The 15,429-nt window shown below is 33.2% G+C and overlaps 2 protein-coding genes across 3 annotated transcripts in view; both read right to left on the bottom strand.

The window, feature by feature from the left end:
• The window catches only part of LOC134795692 (odorant receptor 4-like), a 48,467-nt gene that overhangs the window by 19,110 nt on the left and 13,928 nt on the right, over positions 1-15,429 (bottom strand). The window lies entirely within an intron of this gene.
• On the bottom strand, positions 3,344-12,882 carry LOC134795873 (odorant receptor 67c-like). The gene is made up of 4 exons (XM_063767804.1): positions 12,200-12,882; positions 9,884-10,074; positions 4,055-4,159; positions 3,344-3,436 (listed from the first exon to the last, which is right to left on the bottom strand). Exons 1-4 carry the CDS (start codon positions 12,789-12,791, stop codon positions 3,344-3,346), a joined length of 981 nt encoding a protein of 326 aa, XP_063623874.1. The 5' UTR covers positions 12,792-12,882.

The raw sequence follows: 15,429 nt of genomic DNA, 5'->3' as shown, positions 1-15,429 counted from the left end.
TATAAAAAAACAGAATGAGCAACAACAAAAAGATGGCGCTAGTGCAGAGTGGAAGTAGACGGGTTAGGTATAGTGATTGCAATCCGGATTATTCGAAGTTCAAAAATCCGGATTTCGGAGCGTTTGAAAATCCGTTTTAAAATTCGGATTTTGAAAAGAAAAAACCGGTTTTTCGGATTTTTTCCCACTAGTACTAATTTGCTCAAAATTAATGCTAATGCGAAATAAAAAGCGCTGCACATGAAGCGGTAACGCGGGAGAGCTATTGCCAGCCGGGCATTGCGCGTCGCGCACTCGCTCGCACCTGTATGCTTGCCCCGCGTCCGCTTTTTTTATTGGCGTAGCAGCCCAAGTAACAAAATTTGGTACTATAAAAGTCCTGAGAACGTTTTGGAGCGTGCTAATTAGTGTTCATGATTAGCACTATAATGGTGTTGTAAACGTTTACAAAACCCCAGATAGGCCCTAGTTTTATCACTGATTTATTCTATAAACATTACATAAAGGCTCTCACGGTGATAAATCAGCTCTATGGTTGAAATGTAAAAGTGACGAGAAACGCTCTTTAGTACTAAAATAGTGCTGTCTGTAACGTTTATGTCGCAATTTGGAATTATAAAAGTAACCAATGAAACATGTTTATAGTGCTATTTTGCACCGTAAACGATTCCAGTGATCTTTTTTATCATACTTGCGTCGTGGGTGCCTAAAATATTAAATAAGTTCATTCGCCATTGTTTATTAAAGTGACATTTGTATTTAGGTAATAAAAAGGATGTACTCAAAAGCATTTGTGGACCGTTACTATGCCGGTACATTGTACATGCGAAAATAATTGTATCGATAGAATCATTATGCTGATTTCAAATTTGACAATGCGCTCTCATAATTTTCATGTTTTAATTAAATTAAAATTAATAAAATAAGAACTTGTTCCAACTGTGGCTGCTATAGTACACATAGGCTCCAGCCGTGCCGCTAATGTGCTATTATGGCAGAAAACAGCAGCCATTTTTTAAGTTACGATTTAAGTTATTTAGCAGCGTACTAGGTAACTTTTATGGTACTATATAGCACTATAGAAAAACTTTCATGACTTTTAGAGAACTCTTCTAGCCTTATAGCGATGTTAAGAGAGCTTTTAAAAAGCTAAAACGTTACGTAATGGTCGTGCAAAGTCCTTTTATAGTGCAGATTGATCCTCTGATAGTGTTTACGATACTGCTACAATACTAGTACTATAAAAGTTACTTTGACGCATTATTAGTGCAAAATAGGTACATAAAAGTATCAGTAAAGTCGTCTATAGTATTAAATAGTACCATAATCGCTTTTTGCATGTATATTACAGTGCAGCACTTTAAAGATTCTTTTGTATGATCCTATAAGCGTTCTAAGAGCTAAATTATAGTACTTAAAATGTCTTTAATCTTATAGAAACAAAACGCTTTGTTAATAGTACAAGCAGTCACAATGGTTACCATTATAGGCCTACTATATCACTGTTTGGTGATAAAAACAACTTAATTTGATTATTTGTTTCACTTTGCCTTTATGCCACATATTCCTTTCTTAAAATCCGGATTGAATCCGAACTTCGGATTTCGGTCAAACCAAAATCCGAAAATCCGGATTTGAAAAATGTTCACGGATTTGCAATCGCTAGTTAGGTAGGGCTGCACCGTCATTGAGACCGAAGAAATGTTAGATGGGTTTGAATTTGTGCCGTGTCCCACGGCCCACGGGGGTGCATTACATTTGTTATAATTACTTTTCATATATTATAGTTTGATATATCGTTATTTTGTATAACGTAATAAATGGCATACTACCGTAATACCTAATTAACGGTATACATAATGTATAATATATAATAATACATTATGTATACATATAATACATAATTTGTATAATTGTCATAAGGTTTATAGGTCATATATACACTTCGTCTAATATACATTGCCATAATTATTACATACTCTAAAGCATATTATTTGTTATAACAAGTGACATCACATAATTATTTATGTAGCATAATAGTTGCATGACATAAATGGGTAAGGTTAGGTTGGAACTGCGACTCCGCACAAACGAATAACTACCTAACAAAAGGAGGGTTAGGTTAGGTTAGAACTTTGACCGTCCGTAGAATAAAATATTCTATCAAAAAAGTGGTTTAGGTTAGGTTTGAACTGCGGCCCCCGCAGAACGAAATCCGTGAAAAAATAGGTTAGGTTAGGTTAGAACTGCGACCTCCCTAGAATAAAATAGCTAGCAAAAGCAGTAGGCCTGCGTACTAGTTATAAAAAGTATGTAAAACTTTACGTTATCAGTAAGCGAAATATGACAAAAAATGTTATACGATATATGTATTTATAATTGATAAAATTGTATGAAGTATTATGTTATTCAAAAATATAATATAACAAATGTCATTATAAAACATGTCTATATATTATTTGAAAATTATATTACATTAGGCATTATATCAATGACAGTTTAGATGAAATCACTATATAATAAAGGAAACGTATAATAAAAATTACATTATAACATACAATAATATATCAAATGGCGTTATAACAAATGTATGATAGTTTTTTTATAATTATATTAAACATTACACACCCGTCCCACGGATACACATGCTGGTGGCACGGATTATCGAAATTATATAAAGCTAGTTATTAATTTCTTTTAGTAATACCAGTATATATCTTGTTTGTCTATCTCTATCTTATGCAGGAGGCAAAAAAGAAAAAGGATATAAGTAAATTAATCTCTGGTAGACAAGCGATCTCTTCCAGACAACCTAATACAATACAAATACTCTTTATAGCACTCCTCAATAAAAAATGATACTAACCTGTTTTTAAATAACACCTACCGACATATTTAGGGGGCCTATATTTCGTATCTTCTTCACTAAAATCTACATATACAAGCCTTATTTGGACAGATAGTAGCGTGTCAATCTATGTTCAAGAAATGATGGAAAACAATATGGGACATCTTCATAACTTAAAAAAAACTTTAATCACATGTAATATTCATTTACCTAATTATCCGTATTTAAATAGCCAAATATTAGGTACCCTTATAGGGCAACGGTCTCAAAAAGACCACCCTGTAACATAATCTTTTTGTATTTTTTTTCTTACACAGAATTTATTGGACTACTTATAATTGGCGATGAAGCTTGAATTGAGATTATTTTTCAGTCTTGCGCGTTTAAGTATTTAAAAACTAGTCAAATTAAATTATTGCTTCATTAACTGTCTTGTTTTATTGGAGGAAACAAATAGACATGATACATAAACATTTTTTTTAGTTTTTGCAAAGGTTACCTCATTTGAACCACGTACAGGTGCTTTGCTGCTTTTGCGTTCACTGTGTACCATTTGGAATTATACACGGCGTTGCTTACTTCCATGCTCTGTCGGATAAAACAACAAGTTTTTACAATGTTATCATTTGTAAGAAAAACTTACTACCTAAATATACAGAATATTTCGGGTTATATATGATTTATCAGAAGAAAAGAGATTTTTTAAATGCATCTCTATAAAATAGGCTTCTGTTGTTAATTATTTTGACAGTAAGAGCGCCTAATGTCATCGTAGATAGTCGTTTCCACAGTTGACACTGTGAAATAGAAGGCGCATGAGTGTTATATTGTAATGCCGGTTATACACATTCTTCGCGACTCGCGAGCCTCTCGTCTAAAGTCTCGGCAAAAACCAGACCCAATCGGAGAAAGGTGAGACGAGACGAGTAAGAGCGAGATGAGAAGGGAGGAGTATGTACACACTCGTTCTCGGCCTGCGGCCTGTCTCAGGGTTTCTCGACGAGTGCGTACAGCCGGCATACGGTTGTGTGTAACTTTCATGTTTTTTTATTTGCTCATTTGGGCAGATAATCTTGGCGTGGTGTGTGACGTTTAAGGACTATAAGGGTTTATAAAACTTTGCTGATCCTTTATGTGTTTTTTTTAATTAAGTACCTACTTAAAAATACGTTATAAAATATTGAAAATAATAAAAAAAAATATTACCGATGTCATGATCTTGTCCCCGTAAAAACAGAGCAGGTAAATCTGCATCAGACTCATCAGCAAAAATGAGAGGAAGGACAACATGAACACTATGTCCCCTAGAGCCTAGAAAAAAAATCACTTTAGGTACTACCATTGAGTTATTTAGGTACTACCATTGAGTTATTTTTGAGAATTTTTAAATGATGATTATGATGAATGTAATGAAATTAATGAACAACTATATTGACAATCAAACCATTTTATGAATTTTATAATATAATTTAACATCAATACCTACCTACGTAATATTAATAATTCCTATTTATTTCAATAATGATCCTATATTATGTTAATTATGAAAATAAAATTTGAATTATGTTATTTCATTGTGTACCATGACAGCCGACGCACTTTGTAACCGCTGTACGGCTAATTTGTCTACTGGAATATCCCTCAATGAAGCACCGTAAACGCGATCATTTTGTTGATTGTGGCTATCTTGCAATTGAAACATCTTTTCGTCGGAAAAAATAATTTCATCGCCCTCATGCCAAGCTAGCAAGTCCCTGCATTTTTTCACTCTAGCTTTTTACTGGGCTTCTGTTAATCCACGATTTTTTTATTTATTGAAGGCCTTCAATCCAAGATCATGTCGTAATATACGCCTCATTGATCGTCGGGATATTTTCATATATTTAACGAGTTTACTAGCACTTTGAGATGGATTTCGCCGAATACGCTCACGAACACTTTTAATTATATTTCTGACACAAACAGATGGTCTTCGACCAGGTTTGGGCCTGATTCTTGAAGTTCCTGATTTTTTAAATCGCTTAATGGTCCGAGATGTGAACCTTACATTAATATTCTAAATGTTTTAGCTTCTTAAATATCTCGCACGGTCGGAATTTTTGCTTGCATAAATTTACAACGAGCTGGCATTTCGCGTCCATGTTGATAACAATATAAAAACAATAGATATCAAGCTGACATCTAGAAATCATAAAGACCCATAAATACTCGATTAATAAAAAATAATATAGTTAAAAAAAGTTGCGCTATATTTAAGTAAAATGGCAGTACAAAACTAGGACACTTAATATGCCCAACCCGTAATCTGCATAATATTGCCTACAAGAAAGATTTAGTACAATTTATCGCTAGGATCAATATTCAAAGAGATACTAAAGCGGGAAATTTAATTATAATCACTTCCAAGGTCCCTTTTTTTAGTTTTTCGTAAATAACTCATAAACGGTGGCCAATATCAAACAATGTTGTTAAACGATAATAATCTACACAAAATTTTGAACAAATATGAATCAGCACACTTTTCGCAGGGATCAATATTTAAAAAGATAATAAAGAGGGAAAGTTAATTATAATAAATTCTAAGTTTCCTTGTTTTTATTTATTGGTTAATAATTTGAAAAGTATGACTCACAGCAAAAAAAAATCTTATACATAAACAATAAACATAAAATTTTCTACAAGATACATATAGAACACTTTTCGCTAGGATCAATATTTAAAAAGACAAAGCAGCGGGTAAGTTAATTATAATCAATTTTAAAATCCCTTTTTAGTTTTTTGTAAATAATTCGTACACGGTGTCCCATAGCAAAATAGGTTTTTAAGAATAAATTATCTACATAAAATTTCCTCCAAAAAACATCTTGAACACTTTTCTCTAGGATCAATATTTAAAGCGATATTAAAGGAAGAAGTTAGTTACAATCAGTTCACAGGTCACTTGTTTTTAGTTTTTCATAAATAACTCGTAAACGGTGGCCCGTTTCAAAACAATATTATACAAAAATATTGAACATAAAATTATCCACAAAAAAGGTTCTGTACACTTTTTCGCTACGATCAATATTTAGTGAAATATGGCTATTTTCTTAAATGACTTCTAAAATATTTATTTTTATATTTCCAAAAAAATATATTTCAGATTTACAAAATGAGCTTTTTCATTTAATATTCATATAAACACGATATAGTTTAAAATTCATTTGTTTACGTAAGATGTCCGTCTTTGGGTCACGAATTTACATATGTGTACCAAATTTCAACTTAATTGGTCCAGTAATTTTGGAGAAAACGGACTGTGACAGACGGACAGACAGACAGACGCACGAGTGTTCCTATAAGGGTTCCGTTTTTTCCTTTTGAGGTACGGAACCCTAATAACAAAAAATAAGTGACATGTGAATTGATTGTAATGAACTTTCTTCCTTTAATATCGTTTCAAATATTGATCCTAGAGAAAAGCGTTCAATTTGTTTTTCGTAGAAAATTATATGCCGATTATTTATTTACAAGAACATTAAGAACTTATTTTGCTGTGAGCCTTATTTTACGAGTTATTTACGAAAACCTAAAAATAGGGACCTGGAATTTGATTATAATTAACATACCCCCTTTAATACCTCTTTAAATATTGATCGTAGCGAAAAAGTGTACAGGACCTTTTTTGTGGCCAATTTTATGTTTAATATTTATGTATAATATTGTTTTGCAACGGGCCACCGTTTACGAGTTATTTACGAAAAACTAAAAAAAAGTGATCTCTGAACTGATTGTAATTAACTTTCTTCCTTTAATATCGCTTTAAATATTGATCCTAGAGAAAAGTGTTCATGATGTTTTTTGGAAGAAAAATTTATGTAGATAATATATTCTTAAAAACCTATTTTTCTATGGGACACCGTTTACGAGTTATTTACAAAAAACTAAAAAGGGACTTTAAAATTGATTAGTATTAACTAGGGCTTCCAATACCGGGATCCCGGGATCCCGAAATACCGGGATCCCGTCTGTTTAAACAGATTTTTCAATACCGGTATTTTTTAATGAAATACCGGGATCCCGGTATTTTCAAAAACAAGGAAAATGTGCCTATTATAACGTTTAAAATCTATTAAAATGGTCAAATTCGGCTGTATCAAGAAGATAACTTGCCAATTTAATTAAAGAAGATCATTTAATTGAAACAAGATCTGTGCATATGCGTTAGATAAATATTTGGTGATGAATTCTGATGTTCAGGATATATTAAGGGGCTACCCCACGCGAATGACCTTCGATCTGAATCCCTTAGTTTTCTAATGTTTTTTGTAGCTTATTATATTAACAACAACAGCTTGAAGCAATATATACTGCAAAACGTAATTCAAGACCAAAAAAAGTAAGAAAATGTTGCCACTTTTTACTAGCGCGTCTTGTATTTATGCAAAAATAAGTATATAAAAGTACTTTTTTAAATCGCAGGAGTAAAATTACTAATAAATAAATTATCTTAGCGTGATTATTTATCAAGAGGAATTTACTATTTTACAAACAAATTATTGCAGTGGCAACATTGTCTTACTTTTTGGTCTTGAATTACGTTTTGCAGTTTAGTATCCTATATTTACTTCAAAGTTCATCGCCTTCGAGATATTTGGCATCAAAGTTGAACAATTTTAGGCTAAAAACTGGTTTTCTGGCCATAACTTTTGTGTTAATTAGTTTAAAATGAAAACCCTGGACACGTTTCTCGAGACGTCAAATACGAACCCAAATATTTAGATTTCGTACATGTAATTGTAAGATTCTTCACTGCAAACTAGATACGAAAAAAGTGTTTTTTTTTTTTGAAAAAATAGGAGATTCGATTCAAAACTTGTCAAAAATGTCGGGTAGCCCCTTAATATAATTAGTTCTTAAAATTTTATCAAAAAGTAGAAAGAAATTAATTGTAATGGCATACGAATTATTGGTGCCAAAGAAAATTTATTGGCTGATTATTAGGTTGAACTAAAAATGTGACTTGTGAAGTCAACAAGGCGGATAAAATGATTGCCAACCTGGAGGGTTCACATAATTATTGCAGATGGCGATTATTGTTTAATATCCTAAGCTAAGGACATACATATCTGGTGTAAAAGTGAGCCTTTAAAAAAAAACTCAATTTTTTAAAGCCATTTATAGTCAATACCGGGATCCCGGGATCCCGGTATTGATAAAGACAGTTTCGGTATTAATACCGGTATTGAAAGAAGTCCGGTATTTGGAAGCCCTAGTATTAACTTACCCGCTACTTTGTCTTTTTAAATATTGATCCTAGCGAAAAGTTTTCTACATGTTTCTTGTAGGAAATTTTATGTTTATGAGTTATTTACGAAAAACTAAAAAAAGGGACCTTTAATGTCAAATATCTCACTTCCGGTCAAGATTTCGATCGAGCAACCGGAAAATTCGGATTCAGCGGGGTCTAATTAGGTTTAAAAACCCGGTTGCTTAAAAATAATAATTATGATTTGCCAGTCGCATCAAGAAGGAGAGCGATTTTGATTTTTTTGTCTAGTCTAATTCTTGTATATAGGCATGGTTTTCTTTATTAGTTATAACTAGTTATAAGTGTTTAATAAGTAGGCATATTTTAATATTCTTGCTTATAAAACTGTATTGTTTGCATGCTGTTTGTGGACTGCTGAATAAGGAGGACAACAACAAACGTGAACATCTCTAACTGTACCCTTTTCACGCAAATAAATGATTTATGATCTATGATCTATGATCTATGATCTATGATCTATGATCTATGATCTATGATCTATGATCTATGATCTATGATCTATGATCTATGATCTATGATCTATGATCTATGATCTATGATCTATGATCTATGATCTATGATCTATGATCTATGATCTATGATCTATGATCTATGATCTATGATCTATGCTCTATGCTCTATGCTCTATGATATATGATCTATGATCTAGTTACAGTACGTGTTTAAGTCGCGAGATTCACGCTCCGCTTTTATGGTTTGTTGTCAAAACAACATCAACCCATGGTGCAAATACTTGCTTGATATTAATTGGCCTGACACATACCGTGACGTTAAATCCCGTCAGGCAAATCAAGAATGAACTTGTCACGAAATTGAATAACATCGATTTCGCATAGATGCTTTCCAATTGAATTACTGACCTGTAACCATTGAGAAAAAACAAATGCTAGTTAATAATGGCACCAAAATTGAAACATTAAAGAGAAAATTTGGAGTATTTTTGATATTTCACTATTCCCTGTAAAATTTCTACCGCTTCGTGCGTTAAGTTAAATGTTCTAAGAAGAAAAGACGAACCTGTTTAACGAAATATACAGGTGTAGTGTATTTATTGTTTTCCATCGTATTTTCTCGAAAACGTTCGTATTTGTTATGCTACCTACTTCAGTCAGCCTCAGTACTTTTTGTACCGAGATTGACTGAAATAGGAAGACACATTCGTACGATTCAGTGAAAATACGAAGGAAAATAATTATGCATTACACTTGTACCTACTGCAATTGGTTTCAACTTACAAACAAATTAAAACTATGTTTTTTGACCAGTAATTGACACCTATGGCGCCATTTTCTTTGAATCAGCTAGAAATTAATGAAATGCGAAACTCTTGCAGCTCTATTGACTCTTGTTTATGGTAAGTACCTAAAATATTGCTAGTGCATAAAACTGATTTTAAATATTTATTTTACAGGATTTGTGGTTTACGTCTCATTATCGGTGCCACGTCCATTATATCGCTTGGTTTCATTATAGAAGTGTTTACTATAAGCATTAGACAAAAATAAAGAAATACATCTGCGGTAAAGAGGTAAATCTGTAACGATTTTGATAGCACACGCAGTGCAAGTGTTACTTATACGTCATAATTTCATAGAAGTTTGACGTTTAAAATACCACTTGCCCTGCGTGTGAGATCAAAATCATTGCAGACTTTTATCTCGGTCTGACTTCTAGAAGTTAAGATTTTTAAATAATACGAATATTTAAATATAATATGAGAATACAAACTGCATGATGCCCTCATGACGAACAGCTAAATTCTTAAACTTTTCCCAAAACACATTTTCATCAAAATTACGTTCAGGAATAATGGATTCCATGTCGTTTTGCAGCAAACGAAACTGCGTGCAAATGCTAGTGCAGCATGTATAGAAGAGGCAGTCGGTTCCAGCTACCATAGTCACCACCATGTATGCTGGAAAATAAGATGAAATAAATCATAATAAGAAACAAAAAGGCAAAGGGAAAGGAAGGCGCAACGTGGGTAGACCCCCCACAAGGTGGACTGACGACCTGGTAAAGGTCGCGGGAGTCCGCTGGATGCGGGTGACGCAAGACTGGTCATTGTGGCACTCTTTGGGGGAGGCCTATGTCCAGCAGTGGACGTCCTCTGGCTGATATGATGATGATGATGATGAAGTAATAATAAGATGAAATATGTATTAATAGGATAAATCACCCATTTAAGTCAGCCCAGTATAATAACAATAAATTTACATGATGTCAGGAAAATATAAATTTACATGATGTCAGGAAAAGTTTATAATAATATTCCTCTAGATTTAAGACTGCTACCAGATAATCTATTTCAACGGAAACTCCGATATTTAGTCTGTTCGAGGTACGGAAAACGGTAAAAAATATAGATAATACTCCTAAAAATACGTGTGATACCTCATTAGATTCGTAATGATGTCTAGAAAAATGTATTCGAAGCGTGTTTGAAAATTACAAAAGTTATTAACAAAAAAAGGGAGAAAAAAGTAGATATGTCTTATTTCCCAAATATCTCAAAAAGTATTAATATTTAAGAAACCAAAATTAATATTATAAAAGAGGAGGATATTTTCAATCAAACATTCCATACTTGCAGAACTGTATTTCCACTATTTATACTTCTTTTTCAACGCTGAACACATATGGTGTATTTAAAATATGTCAACAAATGTAATACTTGTATAAATTTATCTTAAAGTTATTTTTTCAACAAGTTAGGCAATTGTTAATGAACAAAATTGTCTCGAAATTCCTTCTTCATTTAAAACGAATAAAAAATGTATAAATAACTATTGTAAAATTTTGTCGCTTTCTAGAGCCCTTTTCATATACATGCTTAATAAGATCACGTTATAAAAATTCTGAAAAAATTAATAGTATGGTTATAATAAATATTGTTTTATATTTTACAATTTTACCTTGATTTTTCGTTCTACGTCAATTTTCTATGTTATTCTAAAACTTATTATAAGCAAACTATTAACTTTATTAAAATTTTTATAATGTGATCTTATTAAGCATGTATATGAGAAGGGCTCTAGAAAGCGACAAAATTTTACAATAGTTATTTATACATTTTATTTTCGTTTTCAATAAAGAAGGAATTTCGAGAAAATTTTGTTTATTAACAATTGCATAACTCACTAAAAAAAATAACTTTAAGATAAATTTATACAAGTAGTACATTTGTTAACATGTTTTAAATACACCATTCTTTTTTTTAAATTTTCAATCAATATTTATTGTCTTTAAAATCATATTTAATGTTACGTACGCGTTCCTCGAAAATGAAGCGCGGGGGGCTGTGTTCAGCGTTGAAAAAGAAGTATAAATAATGGAAATACAGTTCTGCAAGTATGGAATGTTTGATTGGAAATATCCTCCTCTTTTATAATATTAATTTTGGTTTCTTAAATATTAATACTTTTTGAGATATTTGGGAAATAAGACAAATCTACTTTTTTCTCCCTTTTTTTGTTAATAACTTTTGTAATTTTTTGTGTGCTAATACACGCTTCGAATACATTTTTCTAGACATCATTACGAATCTAATGAGGTATCACACGTATTTTTAGGAGTATTATCTATATTTTTCACCGTTTTCCGTACCTCGAACAGACTAATTGGCTAATTGATAAATGTTTCTATAAACTAAATGATTTTTTTAATAATTCGCATAACTAGGTTAGAAGTTGACATTGTAAAATGTTACTGTATATTCTGTGATTTTAATTATTTTTGCTGTAATTGTATTAATTTTGAATTAGTTTATTTATTTCAATTTGTATATTTTAATTGCCACTGATATTTTGTGACCTTTCTAAAGCATTTGACTGCGTGGAGCATGGAACGCAATCAAATGCTTTAGAAAAGCTATTTAAATTAATAATACCTACTCTTCTTCTTCTTCACTACTACTACAAGGGCCTATTTTAGATTTAAGCTAGTTATTAATTTCTTTTAGTAATACCACTGTATATATCTTGTTTGTATATAAATGATCAGCCATAATACTTAAAAAGATAAAAAATTAACATACTTACCAGACAAAATTTGATGCACGTATACAAAAGGCCAGTATTTTATGTCATAAGGATTAAACGGATAAACAATCAGGAACGGCAGAACCAGCTCAAGCTGTCCCGATTTCTTATATTCTAATCCAATTAACAGTAAAGGGCACACATCAAACAATATCAGTGTAAGAGCGTTGATTACATTCAAAGCCTTTATAACAGCCTTTAAATACGTTTTTTCTTCAGCAACGATTTTCTCAACTAAATCATCGCCAATATCAATATTATTCTCCATGTTCCGAAGTTGTTTGAATAATTGCTTTACTTTATCATCATTAAGAAGCAGGGAGAGGGATTTCATGTTTGCAAGCAAGCAATAAGTTGTACAGGGTACTATATAAGTCAATTCGGTTAGACTTTTTCCATATAGAGCGCCCTGTATGATCCATAATATTTCACCAATAACATCCGTATTCAGCCAAAGGAAACTTATTATATACAGCGATCTGAATTTTATTATATGCTCTGCGGTATTCGGAATTGTACGATCCAAATATATACCAACATATTTAAAAAGAAATTCAATTGATTTCAAAGACTCGTCGAAGAGTAAAGACATTCTGAACTTCAAATCACGACTGATGAGGTTTTCGATTATTTTATTTGTGGTGTACAAACATAATTAATATTATGCATTAATAGTAATGAGATCCGTGTTGTACATGTCAATTAAATATGTTAATATCTACAAACAACCTATTATTGAGACATAGCATAATTACACGCATGACAATATTAAATATATTAAAATTGTAATGTATAGTAATATTGGTCCACGTTTAGTTTAAGTAATGTTTAAGTTAATTATTGTTTTTTTATAATCTACTAATAATTTATTTCAAAGCAGAGGCTATGTAAATACCGAAAGAAGACTAATAACGACCTCCTGCCGATTTTGACTCAGATTTTACGTACAATGACAATACTTATGGGTGAATCAACTTTTTCTTGACACTGTTTGCCATGGTTACGGCACAGATTATATAATAGTTCTTACGTTACGGTCACCTGAGTCACTCTTAAAAACCCTTGTTTTATGATGTTTGCAATACCTAACCAAACAACGCAAACACGGCAATATTTTTTTATGACAGTGAGAACGTAGAACATTTCTTCTAACAAATTATGCTACTATAACGGGGCAGATAAACAACAAAAAAAATAATCCACCTTTATACATACTAATTGCATTATCTGGACCCATTTAGGACCCCTTGACTTTTCGATCTTTGGAAGCTATAAAAAATAAGTTTTTTTCACCTTCATATTTAAGTTGTAATAAAATAATTGACTCAAAACTTATCCATCTCAAAACGTTTTACTAAAAACAAAGAGCGCAATCTTTAAAAAACAAATAAACAAAAAACAAAGATTCCACCTTTCTAACAACTTACTGATTATGGTTTAATCATTTGATTAGTTCCCGGAATAAGCATATTATGCGAATAACAGCTGGAAAGCTTTGATTAACGAGTCAGGCCGCAAATAAACAAATTGCCTAAGCACTAGCCCGGCCGGGAATGCGGGGATTGTAGTACAATAACAAGAAACCCCTGAGGATCCGAATGTTGACCCGCTAGCTGGTAATACTTGGTAATACCGTAGACACAAGTTTCTGAGCTTTTTAGAAATAATAATAAAAGATATTGTCTCAGTTTTTGGTTCGTGTAGGCAAAGACAATTAACCAAATGCAACACGAAAGTGACCACTGACTTAGGCTCTGCCTGTTCTTCATCATCATATTAGAACTTTATCCCCCACGCTGAGCACAGGCCTTTCGTCTAGTCCGTCACTTATCCTAATTCTGAAGTAATCTCATCCAGTAGTGACTCGCAATCTTCTGCATGTTGTACACCAAAGAGCCAACGAATGCCAGGCGCGTCTTTTATCCAACTTTCTTTCTGCCTGTTCGTATTCCTTTTGTGAACCCCGACGCCTAAAAGAGAAGCGTCATGTTTAACATGTTTATCAGTCGGTTGCATCTATAACAGCGTAAGCACCAACCGCCATAAGGTACCTTTACCCGTGGAATGTCACAAATTGTCCGATGCGGACGCAAACGTAAATTTGGCTCGCTGATTTCGATGGCCGATTAGGTAATATTATACCGATTTAGAGCGCTCAAATGTCACCATAAAACTAAAATTGGTGATTAAATTGGAGATTGACGCCAATTTCTTTTCTGATCAAATCGGTCGATTTCGTCATCCCGTCTGGACTCCACTTCTGGTGTTCACATGTTTAATTTACTGGCAACACCGACTGTGGCTGGCCGCGTTATCGGGCATCTCGCATATTTCCACGTCACGCCGTCCGCCATCCCGTTGGACGTTCCGTTTGTTTTCCTGCATATGACTACTGTTACTTACGAATTACCCAATTTAAATTGTCCTCTGATCACAAATAATAGCCAGGAATAGAGAGGTTGAGTTATATCTAGGCAGGTATAGAGAATTGTTTGTTTAGGCTTTTCTGCCGCTGATGAGCATTACGATAGTATTATTATGACAATTATAGATAACTAGCTGTGCCCGCGGCTCCGCCCGCGTGGAATTCGGTCTGTGTCAGTAAGGGTAACATTCCATTTCCGACCGCAGCTGCACTTTTGGTACTGAACGCGTCGCTGTTACTGACAATTTCCATAGTAAAATTGACAGTAGTGCAGCTGCGGTTGGAAATGGACTGTCACCTTAAGCGGCTAATTTCCCCTGGAGGCGGAACTTGAAGTAAAGTTGACAGATGGATATGCTAGAGGACTATAGTCCAGATATAATATTTTACAATTAGGTACCACTAAATAAAACTACACTCCAAAATCAATAGTTTTTTTCGCCCTTATTCAAATTTTACACGTGATTTAAACGACAGAGTAGTAGATGTATATCGGACGATTCAGTAAGGTATATGCGCGCGAGCGAAAGCGAAGCGGCCTGCCTGGCTAGAGCGCCACTCACCGTGGTCTTCTTCAGACACCCGTGGAAGACCCCGTGCCCCTTGTAACCTCAATGCGTTGCCAGACTTTCGCGAATGATTTGATTTTTTTCGGGAAGGCATGGTAATGCGTATAGAATGCGAGTCCCAAATCGTTTGACTCCGCAAACGACCAGTGCCGGATTAAGATATTTTGATGCCTGATGAAGCATTTCTAGACCATGGTGCCCCCTCTCCCTAGGGTCATAGAGATTACATTGAATTT

This window comes from Cydia splendana, chromosome 12, assembly GCF_910591565.1.
Source record: "Cydia splendana chromosome 12, ilCydSple1.2, whole genome shotgun sequence".
Lineage (NCBI taxonomy): Eukaryota > Metazoa > Arthropoda > Insecta > Lepidoptera > Tortricidae > Cydia > Cydia splendana.
Note: the sequence above shows the minus strand (reverse complement) of the source record. Positions and strands in the feature narration are given on the sequence as shown.

Bases quoted from the DNA above. Each gene is read 5' to 3' on its own strand.
- LOC134795873 (XM_063767804.1), bottom strand. From the start codon at position 12,791: ATGTCTTTACTCTTCGACGAGTCTTTGAAATCAATTGAATTTCTTTTT. The intron at 4,160-9,883 runs GTATTCTCATAT...TTTTTTTTCTAG, and splicing joins ATGAGGGCATCATGCAGTTT to GCTCTAGGGGACATAGTGTT. The intron at 3,437-4,054 runs GTAATATTTTTT...TTTATCCGACAG, and splicing joins GGGACAAGATCATGACATCG to AGCATGGAAGTAAGCAACGC.